At 46.7% G+C, this 22439-nt stretch overlaps 2 protein-coding genes across 8 annotated transcripts in view; one reads left to right on the top strand and one right to left on the bottom strand.

Moving 5' to 3' along the window:
- The window catches only part of LOC311104297 (oxysterol-binding protein-related protein 7-like), a 29439-nt gene extending 25005 nt beyond the window's left edge, over window positions 1–4434 (top strand). For 3 of the 7 annotated variants that reach the window (XM_084146102.1, XM_084146103.1, XM_084146101.1), the window contains exons 18-22: window positions 1644–1788; window positions 1984–2134; window positions 2410–2536; window positions 2887–3009; window positions 3319–4434. In XM_084146102.1, coding sequence (XP_084002228.1) covers window positions 1644–1788; window positions 1984–2134; window positions 2410–2536; window positions 2887–3009; window positions 3319–3430 — 658 coding nt within the window. In that variant the 3' untranslated portion in view covers window positions 3431–4434. Of the gene's footprint in view, window positions 1–1643; window positions 1789–1983; window positions 2135–2409; window positions 2537–2870; window positions 3010–3318 lie in introns of all 7 variants that reach the window. The other 4 variants (XM_084146106.1, XM_084146104.1, XM_084146105.1 and 1 more) reach the window with 2 other exon arrangements.
- An 875-nt stretch (window positions 4435–5309) lies between these two features.
- LOC311104299 (TANK-binding kinase 1-binding protein 1-like) lies at window positions 5310–21214 on the bottom strand. Its single transcript, XM_084146108.1, has 11 exons — window positions 21134–21214; window positions 13881–14137; window positions 12740–12868; window positions 9125–9229; window positions 8649–8799; window positions 8357–8559; window positions 8087–8148; window positions 7766–7875; window positions 6995–7512; window positions 6581–6841; window positions 5310–6400 (listed from the first exon to the last, which is right to left on the bottom strand). The coding sequence occupies exons 2-11, from the start codon at window positions 14112–14114 to the stop codon at window positions 6272–6274; spliced, it is 1902 nt and encodes a 633-aa protein (XP_084002234.1). The 5' UTR covers window positions 14115–14137; window positions 21134–21214; the 3' UTR covers window positions 5310–6271.
- Between the last annotated feature and the right edge of the window lie 1225 nt (window positions 21215–22439).

Raw genomic sequence — 22439 nt, 5'->3', positions numbered from 1 at the left:
GAACAGTGAGAGACAGAATAACAAAAAAATCCAGAAAAACGCATGTCAAAAATGTTATAAATTGATTTGCATTTTAATGAGGGAAATAAGCATTTGACCCCCTCTCAATCAGAAAGATTTCTGGCTCCCAGGTGTCTTTTATACAGGTAACGAGCTGAGATTAGGAGCACAGTCTTAAAGGGAGTGCTCCTAATCTCAGTTTGTTACCTGTGTAAAAGACACCTGTCCACAGAAGCAATCAATCAATCAGATTCCAAACTCTCCATCATGGCCAAGACCAAAGAGCTCTCCAAGGATGTCAGGGACAAGATTGTAGACCTACACAAGGCTGGAATGGGCTACAAGACCATCGCCAAGCAGCTTGGTGAGAAGGTGACAACAGTTGGTGCGATTTATTCGCAAATGGAAGACACACAAAAGAACTGTCAATCTCCCTCGGCCTGGGGCTCCATGCAATATCTCACCTCGTGGAGTTGCAATGATCATGAGAACGGTGAGGAATCAGCCCAGAACTACACGAGAGGATCTAGTCAATGATCTCAAGGCAGCTGGGACCATAGTCACCAAGAAAACAATTGGTAACATACTACGCCGGGAAGGACTGAAATCCTGCAGCGCCCGCAAGGTCCCCCTGATCAAGAAAGCACATATATACAGGGCCGTCTGAAGTTTGCCAATGAACATCTGAATGATTCAGATGAGAACTGGGTGTAAGTGTTGTGGTCTGATGAGACCAAAATTGAACTCTTTGGCATCAACTCAATTCGCCGTGTTTGGAGGAGGAGGAATGCTGCCTATGACCCCAAGAACACCATCCCCACCGTCAAACATGGAGGTGGAAACATTATGCTTTGGGGGTGTTTTTCTGCTAAGGGGTTCAGGACAACTTCACCGCATCAAAGGGACGATGGACGGGGCCATGTACCGTCAAATCATGGGTGAAAACCTCCTTCCCTCAGCCAGGGCATTGAAAATGGGTCGTGGATGGGTATTCCGGCATGACAATGACCCAAAACACACGGCCAAGGCAACAAAGGAGTGGCTCAAGAAGAAGCACATTAAGGTCCTGGAGTGGCCTAGCCAGTCTCCAGACCTTAATCCCATAGAATATCTGTGGAGGGAGCTGAAGGTTCGAGTTGCCAAACGTCAGCCTTGAAACCTTAATGACTTGGAGAAGATCTGCAAAGAGGAGTGGAACAAAATCCCTCCTGAGATGTGTGCAAACCTGGTGGCCAACTACAAGAAACGTCTGACCTCTGTGATTGCCAACAAGGGTTTTGCCACCAAGTACTAAGTCATGTTTTGCAGAGTGGTCAAATACTTATTTCTCTCATTAAAATGCAAATCAATTTATAACATTTTTGACGTGTTTTTCTGGATTTTTTGGTTGTTATTCTGTCTCTCACTGTTCAAATAAACCTACCATTAAAATTATAGACTGATCATGTCTTTGTCAGTGGGCAAACGTACAAAATCAGCAGGGGATCAAAAACTGTTTTCCCTCACTGTAGCTGTAACATGTTTGAAAGTATAATTTACTGTGTGCTATTCAATGAAAGGTTCATAGTATTGAAACTGACTCCATTGTCCATGAATTTCAAGAGTGCTAAACCCATGTATTTCTCTCTCCCTCCACCCTCTAGGTATGGAGATCACTATGAGTGGAACAAGGCGGTGACCTGCGTCCACAACGTCCTGAGTCCGCAGAGGTGGCTGGAGCACTACGGAGAGGTGACCATCAGAAACACCAAGAGTGACATCTGCACCTGCAAGATCTCCTTTGTCAAGGTGAGACCCCTACCCGGTACCCACAGAACATAAAACTCAATTGAAGGGTGACCCCATAATGGGACCCACATTGAATCAAATAAACGGTCAACTGTTTGAATGGGGTCTAGACATTTTAGAAATCTTCAAAGCTTTACATATGGAAGTACCTACTAAATTGCCATTGACACGTCCCCCTCTCTCTCTCTCCTCCAGTCCCGCTACTGGACCTCTGAGACCAGTAAGAACGAGGTGCAGGGACAGGTTCTGAACCGAGCGGGAGAGGTGGTCCACCGTTTCGGTGGGCTGTGGCACGAGGGCATCTTCTGTGACACCCTGCCTAACCCACAGTGCATCTGGAAGCCCAGTGAGTACTGCTATTACCTGAATAATCTCTTATCCGCTATGTACGATAATCCTAATCTCTAATCCGATCTCAATATTATAGTTTATCCTATAAAATGGTGTAATCAACACCGTTGTGCCTATTATATTTTCCCTAATCCATATTAGGTCTGTGAATTCTATCTTGTGATCCACTTTGCAAGATTATGGATGTTTTCCTCAATCCGTGAGTCTGTAATCCACTCTATAGTACCAGCACTATGGCCTCATACAGTACCCTGTTTCTCCCATCTCCAGACACTCAGCCTGATGACCACTTCCAGTACTACGGCTTTGGTCGCTACGCCAGGGAGCTCAATGAGCTTACTCCTGAACTGAAGAAGGTCCTACCTCCCACAGACACTCGCTATAGGCCAGACCAGAGGTGAGACCACCGTCCAGCCTGCTCAGTAATGCATACATAGAGGATGTTTAGCCATGTACACATAATTCGATTTGTCAAATGCATTGTAAGTAGGGCTAGGAGTATTTCTTGAACATGTGATGTAACCAGGAAAAACTCTGGGTCCTGTACAGTAGGTCATGTAGGTGGTATCATTCAGTAACATTAACTTCCTCAAATGCCAGAGCTGTGTTCTGCATTGAGTGTGATGCCACATCCAATGTAGTTGCGTGAGATGGAACTGTACACACAATTGATTGTGTTAACACATTTGAAGCTGTCATGCAGAGTGCAGCTGAATCTCTTATCTCTCCAGTATTCTTTCCCCATAGGATCCTGGAGGAGGGAGATGTAGCTGGGGCTGACAGAAAGAAGGAGGAAGTAGAGCAGAAACAGAGGGACCGACGAAAGGAGCTGGCCAAGAAGGGAGAGGAGCATGTGCCTCGTTTCTTCAGGTGAGTCTCACCAACCATCCCTTCCTGCCTCACGCAATCAAAGAGCATTTATTGTAGAAATGCCAAGGTAGTGGTCACCAACCCTGCTACTCAGGGTCTTTATGATTAGCAGATTAGCTGAATCGGGTGTGTTAGGACAGGGTTGGAATATAAGCCTGCACCTGTAGCTTTTTCAGGACTTGAGTTGGTGACCACTGACATGACATGTGTATTCATGCACAGTGTCTGTACTTCCTTGAAGGCCTCTATTGATGCCCTTTTTAAAGGTTACCTTGCACTAGAAAATAAATATACTCTTCCCTCCTTCAGGAAAGAGATGGATGCGGCAGGGAATGAGATCTGGCTGAGCAACGGAACCTACTGGAAGATCCGCGAGCGACCAGGCTTCGCCAACACTGAGAACTTGGATCTGTGGTGTTGAGTAGAGCCTCCTGTCATTTTGGCTTCATCATAAACTATTACAGCCCAATGACTCTACTGAACGCAGACACTAACGTTCCACTGAGAGGGAATAGGAGAGGTGGGAAGGGAGTTTTGGCTGCATGGATGAATCATTCCAGGGTGACTGTCTGCCATGGAGGGAGGACATGTCAACGTGGAGTAGATGAGGACTACTTTGAATATTTTCCTTCAAGTCTTTGATGTTCCCACATTGATGCTGATCCTCCACACCCCAGTAACCGCTCTGGTGTCCGCAAATGTGTAAACTGCTTTGAAAATAACCACATTGAAGTTGGTTCATGCATATTTAACTGCCAAGTTTACTGCATTAGTGGTCTGAGATCCAACATAGCGTTTTGAATAATGTTACCTTGCATGTTATAGAAATGCATGATGCTTTTGTCAATTTTAAGATGTGTATATATTTAAACACTTTTACTTATTGACTTTTTAGGTCTATATGCAAATGTATTTAAATAAATTAGTGATATCAAATGCTCACTTTATAAAGGGTAACTAACAGGGCAGGGGATTGTTTATAAGACTGCTGTGGATTAATTGGGTTTTATGGGTAAGAAGGGCTACCTCTTGCCCTCTCGATGGGTCTTACTGTGTTTTTGTATATTTAGTTGTCATGTCGAGTTGTACTGTACATCTTTGGACATTGGTATGAGTCACCGAATGCCTCACATCCTCCTCCTCCTCCCTCACCTGTTTTAAAGAGAACATGGATCTATTTAGCACTAGCCCTTTCACTGCTTCCCTTCTAGAGTGAGTTTATAGATGTTTAATGCTTTTGATCGTTATCTTTTCAACCTTGATTTAGGTTGATACTATGAAGTATTTTTATGAATGTTTCAACAGGGGGTTTTGAGGAAAAGAGAACCATTGTTACATTTCAGTGAAAAAACAGTTGGAGGGCTATAGTGGGAATCGTCCAAAAATGAATTGTTTTCTAGTCAATTTTCAAATAAATACTGAACAAAAAAATGATTGTTTTTCTTTGACACTGCAATGAGTATCACAGCTATTTTAAGCTGTTGTTTAACTGGAAGGATATATTTTACTATTGCCCGATGCAGGGAATTTAAAATGCCTATGGGTATACAACATGTCCCCTTATGAGTTTAAGTCCATAATGAATTGAATCGAAGTGTGGAACCCAGTCCAACCAGTTGCTTTTTAACAGACTAGTCATTGAAGACTGAGTTAAGCTAAAGGTTCAACCAGTTATATCATTTTTAAATTTAGTTTTTTATTATTTGCATTACAGAAAACCGAAAGATGACTATAAAGAGTAAACTAAGCTTCATGATTCTACGGAAGGAAAAAAAATATTCAGAAAAGGAAATCTTTAGTGTTGAAATGCAATGTGAACAGATGGGTTCATGTCCACTTTGAAATGTCATTCATGTATCCCAGTACTGTTCTGTCTCATTGGTGGAGTGTCTTGGTGTTCCTCCAGAAGCGATCCAGCAGTTTTATTGTGGTCGATTGCAGTGTTACTTTCTATGGTATCTATACTAATGGCATTGTCTTTCGACGGGTGGCGTCACTACTGCGCGACGCTTGTCCCTCAACCGACTGATGGTAGATCTGTCTTTGGATCATCTTGATTGTTGTGCAAATTTGAGAATTGGCTGAGTTGAATCAGCTGATGTTCTGGTAATGTTGTGTATCTGTCCAATTCATATCCGTTGGGATTTAAATGTGTTGCTGTGAATTGACAACCTGTAGGCATGTATCAGGGATAACTGCATATAAAGCTTCAGTATTCTGAGATTCACAAATCATCCATGGAGAACAGCCTGGAATCACTGTACAGCTCCTACAAACCAGAACATCTTCGGCCTGTTATTACCCTAGTTTTAATCACTGGTACAATATAAATCCCTGAATGTCAATATACAAAGGAGTTTCTTATGAGGTACCTATAGTGGTCCATCCTATCCCTGTTTTAAGGTCCTTGACACACTGCCATAGCTACAAATAGTTGAACTGAGCTATTATCACCGTCCACTTTGTCATCCTCGACTTCATTTCATTTCATTTTACAAAGACACGTGAGATACTATAATTCATCAATTTAAAGATTGTTCTTCAATCTTGATGAAAACCATTCTTCAAATTCCATTAGAACTCAATTCTAAAAGAAGTGCTGTGTACCTCAGTTATGAATATGCCCTTAAAGTCTGGATGAAGGGTTCATTCTGGTTTGATGGAGAGTACATTTATGATCAAGCGTGTAGTTGGGGTGTGACCCATTATTGATGGTTTTAAAAACAGTGAGGTAACCATGTCAAAGACCAAACCTATATAAAAATATGGCAGTATATTAAAAATGTATGCACTCTTAACTGTAAGTCGCTCTGGATAAGAGCGTCTGCTAAATGACTAAAATGTAAATACCTGATAACATGGGAGAGATGGGGAGCATTCAGAAACAGCACTGTCCCTGGTTATAGCCCTAAACTAACATTTTCATACAGAGGTAAGGAAACTTTCCAGTTTAGAAAACGACTAGGGGCTTGACAGTATAACCTCTACATTTAGATGGAATTATTCTGTGGATGCAGTCTGTTACCCTAGAGTGCCATATTGCAAAGGGGATACGCAATGGTGATGCTGTCATTTTGTATTGAGGGTGAGCCCATTGTAAATCCCATATTTTTCAGCAGGTGGATAGTCATGACTCAAAGCAGAAGCAGACTGGAGTAGGACGAAGTCGCCTCTGGACACTAAGGTCAGTGTTGTGTTTTCCTAGTAATGGTTTAGGTTCGAATTTGGCAGGGTAAGTTGATCTGTGTCTGGGTGGGAACGGTTAGATCTTGCTGTTCTCCAGGTGCGTGTCGATGTGTTTGATGAGGGCGTCGTCAGGGTAACCAGTGGGGAAGGTCAGCTGACACAGCGGGCAGCTCCGGGCGTCGTTCTCCTCCGTCTCCATCCACAACTGCAGGCAGCCAATCACAAAACAGCACCCGTTAGGATGTGTAAACACTCAACTCGAAGGTAAACACATTGTAAATGTACTCATTGTAATGACTAAAGAGCCTGTTTTCTATTTGCATATCATGTAAGGAGGCTCTGATTATACACTACTGAGCTCTGAACTCTAGCAGCAACAACTCACATTGATGGAGGGCCAGGACTGGGCATGGTCTGCGTTCAGGTACCCTGGCAGGTGGCAGGTGAGGTTAGCCGGGCCCTTTGGGGCCAAGAAGGAGGGGCAGGGAGGGGGTTCCCGTGAGCTTACCCCCATGGCCCCCAGTGTCCTGGGAGGACTGGAGACCGGGGATGGGCACCTCCACTCCTCCTCATCGTCAGACGACTGGGGCGGGGTGACCAGTGGGGTGGGGGCCGGGGGATCCTCCAAATGACAGAAGTGGCGCCCCTTGGTGGATAAAAATGTTTATTTTAATGTTTTAAAATGTTACTCCCTAATAAAACTGTCATCCAAACAGGTCGTGGTGGTGGGTTTAAAAATGTATAAAATAAGGTTATATTATAAGATATTAAAATAAATATATACAAATGTGGTGTGTACCTCTGCAGCTAGAGGGAAGCCCAGCCCCAGGGCATGGTGGTGGGGACTACTGCTCAGGCTGTTTCCTCCTCCTCCTCCTCCTCCTCCACCTCCACCTCCACCTCCACCTCCTACAGCTCCACGGGCCGAGGCCGGACGGGGGAGCCCCACCAGGGAAACCCTGGGCGGGCGGGAGTAGGCCCCAGACTCCTCCATGTTCCTGGGCTTGGGCAGGGTGGAGACCGGGTCACGGAGCAGCCTAGGCGGGGGCCTCTGGTGGGCAGATGAGTCGGCTACCTCCGAGTAGCTGCGGCGCCCCTGGAAGCGGGCACGTAGCCGTTGGCTGGTTGGCCGGCAGGAGTAGGATGCTGGGCCGGTGGGTGAGTAAGAGAGGCCAGTGGGGGAGTAGGAAGCGGGGCCAGAAGGGGGTGAGGAAGGTGAGAGGGGAGGAGAAGGAGAGGGGTGAGGGTGGAGGCGGTCTGGGGAGGGGCGTTGGGAGGCCGGGGAGCGACGCTGGGGGGCTGGGGAGTGTCTTAGGACTGGAGGAGAGAGAATGAGATGGTTATTATAGCCATTGGTGCCTCTGTAGCCCAGCGATAGAGTATGGCGCTTACAACAAGGATAGTGGGTTCAATTCCCGGGACCACCAGTACGTAAAATGTATGCACCCATGACTAAGTTGCTTTGGATAAAAGCATCCGCTAAATGGCAGTTATTGCATACTGCAATTCTACTTCATTCAACATCAATATGGAGCACAATCTTTAATATTCACATGTGTGTTCTACTGACCCATCTGCTCGTGGGATGCCTTCCTGAGGATCTCAGTCTGTTTGACAGCCAGACCTCTCACACGACCCAGCTCCTCTGTCAGCTCAGTGTAGGCCAACGCCAGGTTCACCCTGCGAAGGAGGGACAATCGTTGATCATCTTTCAATGGTAGGGTTTCGTCCAAAATGGCACCCTATTTCATATATAGGGCACTACACCCAATGGGCACTGGTCAAAAGTAGTGCACTAAATAGGGAATAGTGTGCCATTTGGGACATACACTTGGTTATTCTACTGACATAGCTACATTGCAGGAGTATTAGATGGGCAGCTGTCACTCACTGTTCATCTCCTGCCTTCTTGATCCACTCCACATCACAGTGCTCACAGGGTGTGGTCACCTCCTGCTGGACAGAGACAGACGTGTGTGTCAGTGGAGGCTGCTGAGGGGAGGACGGCTCATAATGGCTGAAACAGAGCAAATGGAATGCCATCAAACACATGGAAACCATCTGTTTGATACCATTCCACTGAATCCGCTCCAGCCATTACCACAAGCCCATCCTCCCAATGAAGGTCCCACCAACCTCCTGTGGTGTGTCATTATCTAACCTGTCTCTGTACTTCCTGCTGCAGCTCTCTGATCTCTGTCTGCAGCCTCTGTAGCTCCTCCTTCATCTCCTTCTCTCTCTGACATGCCCCCTGGGCCTGCTGCCGCGCCCCTTCTAGCTCCGCCTCCAACCGCTGCAGCTTCAGGTCGGACACGGCGTCCAGACTACGAGAGCTCTGCAGGGTCGGACCCCGCCCATTCCGCTCTGTAGTAGGCATCCAGGTACAGTGAGAAACATACACAGAAACACACGCCCACACTCACTCAAACATACATACACACACACACACTCACCGCGAGGCACGTCCAGACTGGTGTGTAGCTGTAGGTAATGAATGTTCTTGCTGTGCAGCTGAGCACTGAGTTTCTGCAGGGACCCCTCCCTCTGCCTCAGAGCTGACTCCAGACCACAGATACGCCCCATGTGCTGCTCTGCTAGTGTCGTCTGATGGAGAGCACACACACGTGAATGCATAGTATATACACACACACTGATGTAGGGTATATATAAACACATGTGCGCGTATGCAGATAGCGGTATAATCTCTCTCACACACACACACACACCTCTGAGGCACATTGTTGATGTTAAACTGATGGTCAAAATACTGTTTGATTCTATTTTTGATGGAAACCAAAGGGTTTGGATTTGATGTAAAGGATTCTATTTCATTATAATGCTTTAGCACATAATAATGTCACCTCCCCATCGCTCTACCAGTACAATTCATGGTGTCCAGAAGGAGGCACTGTTTCCTACTGTTTCTCACCATCTTGTCCAGGTCTCTCTGAACATTACTCTTCTCCATGTGGATCTTCTCATAGGCCTGAATCACATCCTCCAGTCTCTCCTCTCGCTCTTTACTCTTCTGGAGCTGAGAGGGAGGGAAAGGTGTAGGAGAAAGGAAAATGTGTTGGATGTGCAGTTCCTCCCACCCCTCTCCCTCTCTCCCATATACCTATTTTCTCTTCTCCTCTCCTCCCTCTCCCCTCTCCTCTCCTCTCCTCTCCTCTCCTCTCCCCTCTCTTCTTCACTCCTCCCTCTCCCCTCTCTTCTTCACTCCACCCTCTCCCCTCTCTTCTCCTCTCCTCCCTCTCCTCTCCCACCCCTCTCTTCTTCGCTCCACCCTCTCCCCTCTCTTCTCCTCTCCTCCCTCTCCCCGCTCTTCTCCTCTCCTCCCTCTCTTCTCTTCTTCTCCCTCTCCCACCTCTTCTCCTCCCTCTCCACTCCTCCCACTCCCCTCTCCTCCCCTCCTCTCCCCTCTCCCCTCTCTTCTCCTCCCTCTCCCCTATCCTCCCTCTCCTTCTCTCCTCCCTCTCCCCTCTCTTCTTCTCTCCTCCCTCTCCCCTCTCCTCCCTCTCTTCTCCTCCCTCTCCCCTCTCTTCTTCACTCCTCCCTCTCCCCTCTCTTCTTCACTCCACCCTCTCCCCTCTCTTCTCCTCTCCTCCCTCTCCCCTCTCCTCTCCCACCCCTCTCTTCTTCGCTCCACCCTCTCCCCTCTCTTCTCCTCTCCTCCCTCTCCCTTCTCTTCTCCTCCCTCTCCTCTCCTCCCTCTCCCCTCTCTTCTCCTCCCTCTCCCCTCTCTTCTCCTCCCTCTCCCCTCTCTTCTCCTCTCTTCTCCTATTCTCCCTCTCCCCTCCTATTCTCCCTCTCCCCTCCTATTCTCCCTCTCCCCTCCTCTCCTCCCTCTCCCCTCCTCTCCTCCCTCTCCCCGCTCTTCTCCTCTCCTCCCTCTCTTCTCTTCTTCTCCCTCTCCCACCTCTTCTCGTCTCCTCCCTCTCCTCTCCTCTCCTCCCTCTCCACTCCTCCCACTCCCCTCTCCTCCCTCTCCCCTCTCCCCTATCCTCCCTCTCCTTCTCTCCTCCCTCTCCCCCCCTCTCTTCTTCTCTCCTCCCTCTCCCCTCTCCTCTTCTCTCCTCCCTCTCTTCTCCTCCCTCTCTTCTCCTCCCGCTCCCCTCTCTTCTCTTCTCCTCTCCTCCCTCTCTTCTCCCCTCCTCCCTCTCTTCTCTCCCTCTCTTCTTCTCTCCTCCCTCTCCCCCTCTCCCCCTCTCTTCTCTTCTCCCCTCTCTTCTTCTCTCCTCCCTCTCCCCTCTCTTCTCCTCTCCTACCTCTCCCCCCTTTCCCCATCCTCTCCCCCTCCCCTCTTCTCTCCTCCCTCTCCCCTCTCTTCTCCTCCCTCTCCCCTCCCCTCCCTATCCCCTCTCCTCCTCCCCTCTCTTCTTCTCTCCTCCCTCTCCCCATCCTCTCCCCCTCTTCTCCCCGCTCTTCTCTTCTCCTCTCCTCCCTCTCCCCTTCTCCTCTCTTCTCCTCCCTCTCCCCTCTTCTTCTCTCCTCCCTCTCCTCCCTCGCTTCTTCTCTCCTCCCTCTCCCCTCTCTTCTCCTCCCTCTCCCCTCGCTTCTTCTCTCCTCCCTCTCTTCTCCTCTCCCCTCTCCTCTCCTCCCCTCTCCTCCCTCTCCCCTCTCCTCCCTCTCCTCTCCTTCCTCTCCCCTCTCTTCTCTTCTCCCCTTCTCTCCTCCCTATCCTCTGTTCTCCTCTCCTCTCTCTCCCCTCTCCCCTCTCTTCCCCTCTCCTCCCATCTCTTCTTCTCTCCTCCCTCTTCTCCTGCCCTCTCATCCCTCTCCCCTTCTCTCCTCCCTATCCTGTGTTCTCCTCTCCTCTCTCTTCTCCCCTCCCCCTCTCTTCTCCTCTCCTCCCTCTCTTCTTCTCTCCTCCCTCTCCCCTCTCTTCTTCCTCTCCCTCTCTCCTCCCTCTCCCCTCTCTTCTTCCTCTCCCTCCCTCCTCCCTCTCCCCTCTCTTCCCCTCTCTTCTCCTCCCCTCCCTCCTCCCTCTCCCCTCTCTTCTCCTCTCTCTCCCCTCTCTTCTCCTCTCCCCTCCCCTCTCCCCGCTCTTCTCCTCTCCCCTCTCTTCTCGACCGCTCTCTCTTCTCCTCTCTTCTTCTCTCCTCCCTCTCTTCTCCTCTCTCTCCCCTATTTTCTCCTCCCTCTCCCCTCTCTTCTTCTCTCCTCCCTCTCCCCTCTCCTCCCTCTCCCCTCTTCTCCTCTCCTCCCTATCCCCTCTCCTCCCTCTCCTCTCCTATCTTCTCCTCTCCTTCCTCTCCTCTCCCCTTCTCTCCTCCCTATCCTCTGTTCTCCTCTCCGCTCTCTCCCCTCTCTTCTCTCCTCCCTCTCCCCCCCTCTCCTCCCTCTCCCATCTCTTCTTCCTCTTTTCTCCTGCCCCCTCCTCCCTCTCCCCTCTCTTCTTCTCTCCTCCCTCTCCCCTCGCTTCTTCTCTCCTCCCTCTTCTCCTCCCCTCCCTCTCCCCTCCTCTCTCTCCTCCCCTCTCTTCTTCTCTCCTCCCTCTCCCCTATCTTCTCCTCTCCTCTCTCTCTTCTCCCCTTCTCTCCTCCCTATGCTCTCTTCTCTTCTCTCTCCCCTCTCTCCTTCTCTCCCCTTCTCTCCTCTCCCCGCTCTTCTCCTCTCCCCTCTCTTCTCCTCTCCTCCCTCCCCTCTTTTCTCCTCCCTCTCTTCTTCTCTCCTCCCTCTCTCCTCTTCTCCTCCCTCTCCCCTTCTCTCCTCCCTCTCTTCTCCTCTTCTCCCTCTCTTCTCCTCCCTCTCCCCTCTCTTCTCCTCCCTCTCCCCTCTCTTCTCCTCCCTCTCCCCTCTCCTCCCTCTCCCCCTCTCTTCTCCCTATCCTCTCCCCCTCTCTTCTCCTCTCTCTCCCCTCTCTTCTCCCCCCTCTCCCCTCCTCCCTCTCCCCTCCTCCCCTCCCTCCTCCCTCTCCCCTCCTCCCTCTCCCCTCCTCCCTCCTCCCTCTCCCCTCCTCTCCCCGCTCTTCTCCTCTCCCCTCTCTTCTCCTCCCTCTCCCCTCTCTTCTCCCCTCCTCCCTCTCTTCTCTTCTCCCCTCCTCCTCCCTCTCCCATCTCTTCTTCTCTCCTCCCTCTCACCTCTTCTTTTCTCCTCCCTCTCACCTCTTCTTTTCTCCTCCCTCTCCCCTCTCTTCTTTTCTCCTACCTACCTCTCCTCCCTCTCCCCCTCTTGTCCTCTCTCTCCCCTCTCTTCTCTTCCCTCTCCCCTCTCTTCTCTTCCCTCTCCCCTCTCTTCTTCTCTCCTCCCTCCCCCCTCTCTTCTTCTCTCCCCCCTCTCTTCTCTCCCCCCTCTCTTCTTCTCTCCTATATTCTCCTCTCCCCCCTCTCCTCTCCTCTCCCCTCTCCCCTATCCTCTCTTCTCCTCTCTCTTCTCCTCACCTCCCTCTCCTCTCCCCTCTCTTCTTTTCTTCTCTCCTCCCTCTCCCCTCTCTTCTTCTCTCCTCCCTCTCGTCTCCTCTCCTCCCTCTCCCCTCTCTTCCCTCTCCCCTCCTCTCTCTCCACTCTCCTCTGTCTCTTTCCTCTCCCCTCCCCTCTCTTACCTCCTGTGTGAGTGAGTTGACTCTCTGTTGCAGGTTGGTGGTCTCCGACTGCAGTAGGCTGGTCTCCTTGGGTTCACAGGAGCAGCACTGTAGAGTCCTCTCCTCCTCAAACTCACTGATCATAGGGAACTGAGGGAGAGGAGGATGGGAGCAGTACAAAGAGGGCGAGAGAAGGATAGAGGAGGGAAATGAGATGAGTAGGTGAGAAAGAAATACAGTAGATCAAAGGAAGACAGTGAGAATAGGACAAGGAGTGTCACAGCACAAAAGATAGGAGATGAAAATAAGAGTACACCAGTGCATCGAGGTCAGATTATTACACCAGTGCATCGAGGTCAGATTATTATTAGAGGTTAGAAAATAACCTTCCTCTACATAACCTTTTCCACTGTACTCTGGTGAGTTTCAACTGAAGAATGGCCTCATTCAGGTATGCCTGAATGTTTCAATACTTTGAAAATCAAACCTTCCTTCCTCCTCTCCTGGAAGTAATCACTGATCTAACTCAATTACATAGGTGAAAGCACAGGTTCCATAGAATAGCTTTTAACAATTCAGTCTTGTAAATCAGTGATACCTTTAAAGGGATAGTTCATGATTTTGGCAATGAAGCTCTATCTACTTCCCCAGAGTCCGATGAACTTGTGGATACCATTTTTATGTATCTGCATGCAGTTTGAAGAAAGTTGCTATCTAGCATTTGCACAATTGCTAACTAGCATTAGCACAATGACTGGAAGTCTATGGAAATAACTAGCACTTCCAGTCTTTGTGCTAGGCTAGTTAGCATTTTCATTTCTTTCTTTCATACTGGACTCAGATACATAAATTGGTATCCAGAGTTAATCTGACTCTGGGGAAGTAGATAAAGGGCCAAAATCCTGAACTATCCCTTTAAGGGGGGATGCCTTTAAAAAATATTCAAAAAGGGACATTGGATGACTGATGTAGACCTACAACATCAGTGGTGTATACTCTCTGACCAATCAATGTCTGTGTAACCAAATGAAACACTATTCCCTATATAGTGCACTACTTTTGGCCAGACCCCATAGGAGTTCCCTTTAAAGTAGTACACTATAAAGGGAATAGGGAGCCATTTGGGATGTAGCCTCTGTCATGAATGGATCAGTCAACCTACCTTGACCTCATAGTTCTTCAGCTTCCTCTTGATGCTGCTGTTCTCTCGCTCCAGGCTGGCCAATCGTGTCTTGATGTCATGGTAGGCGGCGGCCAGGGCGAAGTGGGAGGGGTACATGTCATCTTGGATGGGGGAGGCCGACCAGTTGACCCCCGACCCCAAGCTGCAGCCATCATCCCTCAGCCCCTCGCCCCCGCCCAGGAGGCCTAGCTCGCCCCCGAAGAGAGACTCCATCCCTCAGGCAGGTCAGTGGCTACCTAAGGGGACACACAGGAAGAAGAAGGGTAAGTAATTAGAGCCAGTCATTCTGTAATAGTAATGTTATGAACTGCAGTACCCACAGTCAAAGCAGAACAATCTTTGTCTGTGTCCCAAATGGGTGCCATTTGGGAACTGTTTTTGATTTTTTAATCAGAAAATGCTCTCTTTCCAATTAATGTGGGATTGAGACATATAGCTGGATCTACACAACAGATTGCGTTGACACATTTAAAGTATCAAAGTATCTTATAAAACTGGGATTATGGAGTGAAGAACAATCACTTCAACAACAACGTCAAACAACACTGTGACTAACGTTAGTTGACTTGTAAACAGACCTCAGCACCCTCTAGCATAGAATGCTAGGATAACCGGAAGGATATCACTTCATAACAGCATAGAGGCAACAGGGCAGCTGCGCCACCCATAAGGCCTCTTCCAGTTCAGTGAACACACACACTACTGTCCCCAGGCCTTCTGAGAAAACAGAAGGCTGTGGTTGTTCCGGCGCTACCCTCCCTCTCTGCCAGCCACTCTCCTTCTCGCAGCAGGGGGCGCTAACGAGGCTCAAATGGCAGAGCGACGGGCCCTGGCGCGGCCCTGGCGTGAGTGAGAGCCATGGTCGACGGGGCATATAGAGGGGGCGTGTGCTAACCCTGCCCAGCAGAGTCTGTCCGCAGTCTATGCTAGGCTAGACATTGCCCGCTCCATCTGCCACTGGCTAAATCTGATTGGCTGTTGCCATGGTTGCTATACCATCCCACATCCCGAAACATAAAAAACTACTTATTTCTTCTAGTGCTCCTCCTCCCCACTCGGTTGGGTAATCTGGAATAGATATAGATGCGTCATTGGGTGCTGTAGCCTAGATGTGACAGTTGGTTTGGCCTACATGTACAGACAGCCAACGCTTGTGTATGTAGAAGGTTTCCCAGTCCATAACAAATTAAGGTGTCCAACACTGTAGAAATAATATATTCAATATAAAAGTATCCATACCACTCCATATAGAACATTTATGCATCTTCCCCTGAACTATAATACCCATCCCCTCTCCAGAAACAGACACAACACATATACATTATGCATACATCCATACATATAATCATGCTGAAATCCCCTGGCCTGCAAAGGCTGAATCATAGTCTGTTGTTACGCTCAGCTTGGCTCATATATTTACAATTACAGGAGACCCGAGAGAGCGGTGTTCTTTTAATGTTGTTTGTTCTACCAGCTGCATCTCTAATTTCTGATTCAACATCTCCATACCAGAGACATGAATAGATATGGAAACAGCCCAATGAAAGAAAGGCTCTCAAGCTTAGACCTCACACAGGTACCATAGTTTAAACGTTTCTGAGTCCCCACATGGTCAACATCCCTCCTCTAACATCAGTATACCCCAAAAAGAAAGAGACCACTAGAAACCAATCTGGGACCTTGTTATACAAAGTCTTACCCAGCACAATTGCCCCTTCTCGGATGAATAATACTAAAAGTTGTATTGGGTCGCATTGAAACTATGTTAACAGACATAAACCAGTTGCTTCCCCACCCAACCACCCTTGTTCCTGGAGTTCTGAACTGCAGCTGCCACAATGGTCTAGGTGGGCGGTGCTGTTGCGTCCTGTAACGCCCACGCAACTCACCCATTGGAGACATGCCACTTTTCGAGTTTAAGGGGCAATCTGCAATTGCAACATGCATTTTTGAACTAATTAATCAATGATATACACTCAGTGTACAAAACATTAGGAACACCTGCTCTTTCCATGACATAGACTGACCAAGTGAAAGCTATGATCCCTTATTGATGTCACTTGTTAAATCCACTTCAATCAGTGTAGATGAAGGGGAAGAACAGGTTAAAGAAGGATCTTTAAGCCATGAGACAAGAGACATGGATTGTGTGTGTGCCATTCAGAGGGTGAATGGGCAAAACAAAAGGTTTTAAGTGCCTTTGAACGGGGTATGGTAGTAGGTGCCAGGCGCACTGGTTTGAGTGTGTCAAGAACTGCAACGCTGCTGTGTTTTTCACACCCAACAGTTTCCCGTGTGTATCAAGAATGGTCCACCACCCAAAGGACATCCAGCCAATTGTTGGAAGCATTGGAGTCAACATGGGCCAGCATCCCTGTTGAATGCTTTCGACACCTTGTAGAGCATGCCCCAATGAATTGAGGCTGTTCTGAGGGCAAAAAGGGGTGCAACTCAATATTAGGAAGGTGTTCCTAATGTTTTGTACACTCAGTGTATACCCATTGATTCTTTAAGAAAATAACTTATAAATGCCTCATGAGCTTAGTTCAACTGTCGTACCCCATTAGCACCCAAAATATAAGCTTGTTTTAAGCCAATTTTACAATATAAATGTAAACAAATACTGTATAGCCCCAAAACATGGTTAAAACTATACATTTGCTATCACGGATGGTCAGTTTTGAGTGGTTACATTTCACCAGCCCCATCTTTCAGCTTTTTCCCAAAACAGAGGCGGGGTGTCCGCTTTGTTATTGTTTCAACAGAGGATTGGCCCCTATAACACAACGTATATGCAACCAAGCCGAAAACGCTCCCTGCCGACCCACCGCTGTTTCAGTCTCTATCACGTATTCATCGCCGTAGGGAGGAGAGCTGGGTGGGTGCAAGACTGATGACAACTGGCGTAATGAGTTGGTTAGATCTACTGTACACCAGAGCATTACAATAACATCTGTTATGAATGGGGTTTTGTTGGTTGTTCAGGTTTTTCAACTGAGGCAGGAGCAAAGAGTTGTTTATAATACAGAATATCAAAACACTTGACAGTCAGGGATGCCCAAACTTTACTGTGGACCCATCCATCATGTATGTGCTTACATTTGTGGCTCTATGCATGTGAAACTATTTAAATATCCACCTCTAACAATTTTCCTATTTTCTAAGTCTCCTTTGGTTGCATGTGGTTTGTGTTTCTACCTCGACTGTATCCTAGCCTAAAGACAGTTTATACTTCTGCCGAGAAGGGTCAAGCATCGTTCCTTTAGTCACACCTACACACACACCCACACATGCATCAACTCACTGACACACACAGCACACACAGTACAAACACAGTACACACATGCATTTACTAACACCTACACACACACCCACACATGAATCAACTCACTGACTCACACACACCTCTGTTGAGAAAGCAGAGGACAAAGTAGCAACAGTGGAACAGGAGCTGCTAGCGAGCCCATTCACCCCAGGGCCAATCAGAACAAGCCCATATGTCAACATCACATGGCTAATTCATATTTTAATGTTCCGGATATCAGCCAGAATGGATGCCCCGAGCAAACACTAGCTCAATGTACTGTAGCGATTCAATATGCTTCTACGCTTTGGTTCAGTGTTAGTTTAGCACGATGATTCTGTAAGCTAGTTACTGCAGTGGTTTGGCATTATAGTATGCTTCGGTGCTGCATTTGTTTGTTATATGTAAGTAAGTAGACTTGCACGAGCGAGCCAGAACGGCTCATAGGAGCAGGACCCTATCTCCTGTTTCTGTAGCGTGAGGCAGCTTGATGGACAAGTAAACCCCCTGGACAGGGCGCTAGTGTATTGCAGGGCCTTACCCCCAATCTATCTCCTTAATGCTGAGTGCCAAGCAGAGACGCAGAGATCGGGTCCTATTTTTACATTCTTTCAATCTCAGGGTGGACACTCTAACCACAAGTCGATCTTCAGGTAGGGCTGCACGTAATCCCCAGAAGAACATTGAACTCTGCTCTAGTAAATTGGTTATATCCTTGCTGCTTATAATCTTGCACTTTATAGATGGATGGCTGCATACAGCATAATGGCCACTTCAGTGTATGTAGAATTTTACCAAAGGTTGACACTTAAAAAAGGTACATGACTGGCACTGGACACTTTAAAGCTGGAATCCTTAATTGAAACAATAACAAAGCAGTTACCCCACCTCTGATTTTGTAAAAAGCTGATGGATGGGCCTGGAGGAATGTAACCACTATCAAATACATACACAGAGCTATGGATGCAAGTACTGACCATCCATGATATCAGAATGATAGTTTTAACCAAGTTTTGAGGTTATAGAGTGTTTGTTTACATTTACATTGTTTACAAACATTGGAGTAAAACAAGCTTATATTTGGGGATCTGATGGGGTATGACAGTTGAACTAAGCTCATGAGGCATTTATATGTTATATTCTTCAAGAATCAATGGGTATATATCATTAATTTATAAGTCAAAAAACGGATGTATCAACTAGCTTTAAAGGTAATTTCCGATTGAGCCGACTTCTGCAGCATTTACCATGAATGCAGTCTCCGCCAACGCAGAAACATAGCCTTTACATTTCTATTGCGCTGTAGCGCAGGACTTCAGCGCTACGGATTGAATCGAGACTTAGAACGGTGCATGGTCCTTGCAAAGACAAACCAATGGAAGGAAAACAATATGTCTTAAGAAAGGAATGTATTGCCTTATTTGAATATCATTTGAGGGAGGGATGAGAGGACAAAGAGATGAAGCAAAAAAAGGAAAGGGGGAGAGAGAGGAAGAGGATGGAGGGATAGAGGGGGTCCTTGAGGATTGGCACCAGCCTATATGTGAGGGGACAACTGATGCCAGTACTCGGGGGAGGGGTCACACACGCACACGGTCAACAGCTTAAATAGATGTTGCCTATGCACTTTGTGAGTGGGAGATGGGTAACGTAGTTCTGACAGGACAGAAAAACTGAGCGAGGGAGAGAGAGGGAAAGAGAGAGATGATAGTTGGACAGAGAGAGAGAGAGAGAGACAGAAAGATTGAGAGAGAAAGAAAGAGAGGGGGTGGAGAGAGAGCGAGAGAGAGTCATATCCCAGAATTGTCCCAGTGGGGTGCAGCGAGCCAGCGACCTACTCCACAGTAGCCCTGTTCAGAAAAGCATCTATACGTCAGATACACTCACGCACGCACACACACACACTGGTGACGTACCGAAAGCCACCAATGGGAAAGGGTGGGAAGGGGAAAACAGTTTGACTTGAGTCCTAACCTTTCCCATCAACCTTCACATTACACCAAGGCCCAATTGAATGCCGTGCTCCAAACCAAATAAACCCAATACACTCACACAGCCAAAAGGCACAACAAATAATGTAGTATTTGGACATTGTTTCACATTAGGGTGTAATTGGTGGTGGGTGAGGTGACTCACCTTCACATAACATACGTTGCATTCCAAATGGCACCCTTTTCACTATATAGTGCACTACTTTTGACCAGAGCACCCCCTTAACCTCTCTTACAGTAGACCTGGTGGAACATGTTACATAATAGACTACATTATAATCATTATCAATGTCAACGGCCCACAAGCATGCTTCATCAAGCCTCAAGTGCTGTACAGGCCTATCTGTACGGTCTTCGCCAGTAATGGATTTGACTTACACACTGAAAAGCAATGGGTGAAAATGCATTCAGAAAGCTGTAGGTTTGAAAGATCAATGAGGAATGTTCAATATCCCTATGTGCACATGTTTAAATCATCATTGTGGCATTGTTGCTGCTGGAATGGAAGGTTTTAATGGTCTGAGAACAGAAGGTTCCAAAGCCTACTTGATTCCAGGTGGGACAGTAAGTGATGTTAGACCTTAAGCAAGACACCAGACATTTAACCTTGAACGTTTCCATAAACAGCTGTATCAAAATACATAATTGAAATCCATCGAATAAATGAATAGGCCTACAAAAATCAAGCCATGACTTTTAGTCAAACCTGATTTCTTACTAAAATAGACTTAAGACGATTAGCATAACCTTTACTAGTATCATAACTGAGTAAAACTTTCATACCGACACGTCACTCTCCAATTCACCAGTACCCCCAGATAGTGTAGTTACCGGTAGGCTATGCCCCAAAGCCGAATGTCAAGCATCTGGAGATGCTATTCGCTGCGGGTTCGGTAGCTATTCCTCTCGCTAACAGCCTCTGACTGTTTCGCTGGGTGGATTAATGGACAGTCAATTACTCACCGTGGCCGGTGAACCGCGCTTTAGTGCCATGCACAGAAGGATCGATTCCTCTGATTTAACGGATTCTGTCTGTTTGTGTCCACAAATGCACGTCCAGTTGTATTTGTTAATGGCACATATACGATGGTTATGCTCTGTCATAGTAGAGACATTTCAATGTAAAAACAGGACAACTTAGGTCATTGAAAGACCTACGCATGGTGTTTACAAAACTGAACAAAAATGTCAAGCATCATGTTTGATCAAGGACATTTTCATTTTAATAAACTTCCGTTGACCTACCTGTGCATAATGCATTTAGTGCCTGTTATCATATAGTGGTGGTTCATAGACATAGTTACCAAGGTAACTTCGTTTTTAGCATGTAGGCTACGTTTGTATTTCTAAATAAATGTATAAGTGAGACAACCATTTTGGACTGAAGCTTTGTCAACATGAGCATTCAGCACCACTAGCAAGTGAACAACGCAAGTTTGTCTACGTCGCTAAACCAGTCCGGAACTGTCCAATGTACCGTAGTGCTGATCTCTCAAAGCCACATGCATCAACATTAGGACAATAATATAGTTATATAAAGACAGTTACCAAAACACAACAATCAATCACGTGCATGAATATCTCCGTTAGCAACAACCACGTCGTATGCTATTCGTGGTTGTGTAGACTACCTTTTTCCTGTGATTACTCACAATCGAGCATCTATATCGTTGCTGTCCTTGCCGCAAGACACCAGGGCTCGTTGCCATTCTCACTTTGTAGTGCAATCAGTAGCTACCCTAGTCTACAACATGGCTGTATACAGCGACGCTGCTCTCTCCATCTCGCCTGACGAAAACATATCTAGCTCTTTCTTTCATAAAAAATAAATAAATAAAACGTTGCCGTGAGCGTTACTTAACACCTGTTTAATTAAAAAAAGTATATACAAAGGTACAACAATAAACACTGTCAAACAAATACCACGATATACTTACGTTTCCTCGTGAGATGCTGTGAAAAACCCATAACGAGAAAGGGGGTCAAAACGCCATCGTTCATTTGCAGTTTACATCGACAATGGTTGGATTGTGAATGCTTGTGACGCCCTCCACCAACCCCTCTTTACACTCCCATTCTGTGATGAACTGAGCAGTTTTGACCAATGGAAGACGGTGAAATGGGTTGGAGGGGCGTTCAGATATGGCCAAGGAGTAACACATCAGAAGATCACCGACATTTGAGAGTTTATGGTCAAGAATATAACAAGATGATAGGAAACAATAAGCACGACATATCATATAGGTAGTGTTCAATTGTCACATTCTTCGCCGCATGGATCTCTTTGCGTCCCTGGTTGCATAACTGCCTGCATCAGAAAAACTATATATAATATATATATATATATATATATATATATTCTGACACAAAGTGCTGACGTCGAAGCTTGATTAGATTGTTGTATAAATAGATTGATGATTAATTTTATCTCAATTATGGCAAAGACATTTTTTTGAATGCTGTCCCCATTGAGTGATGGAGTTTGCTTCTTTTTATGAGAATAAATTCTCTCTGATCCAGATATGCAGTTATGAGGTCTTGAAATGAAAGGTGTTCTAGACCTTCTTTATGTGTCAATTGTCCTCCTATTGCTCAGTTGGTAGAGCATGGCGCTTGCAACGCCATGGTTGTGGGTTCGATTCCCACGGGGGGCCAGTATGGAAAATGTATGCACTCACTAACTGTAAATGGCTAAAATGTCAACTGTTGGAAAAATAGATATGGACTTTTGTAGAAAATGTATTACATGCTACAGTGTCCCTAATGTATCTGCTCACAGGGCATAAACCAATTGGAACTTCTAACAGAATGCAATCATTGCAGATGGTGGCATTTGTTGACTGCACAGTGTCGCCATGGTTTGTTGACTAGTTTCCCTTCCACCTCTGACTCCATTCAGGCCATAGATCACCTTGACTTAATCTCTCAATTCAATTTCAATTCAATTCAATTTCAATTTAAGGGCTTTATTGGCATGGGAAACGTATGTTAACATTGCCAAAGCAAGTGAAGTAGATAGTAAACAAAAGTGAAATAAACAATAAATATTAACAGTAAACATTACACTCAGAAGTTCCAAAAGAATAAAGACATTTCAAATGTCATATTATGTATATATACAGTGTTGTAACAATGTGCAAATAGTTAAAGTACAAATGGGAAAATAAATGAACATAAATATGGGTTGTATTTACAATGGTGTTTGTTCTTCACTGGTTGCCCTTTTCTTGTGGCAACAGGTCA

Source organism: Coregonus lavaretus (genome assembly GCF_964263955.1).
Source record: "Coregonus lavaretus genome assembly, chromosome: 28".
Lineage (NCBI taxonomy): Eukaryota > Metazoa > Chordata > Actinopteri > Salmoniformes > Salmonidae > Coregonus > Coregonus lavaretus.
The sequence above is the reverse complement of the archived record's forward strand: the minus strand, read 5'-3'. Positions and strand labels throughout refer to the sequence as shown.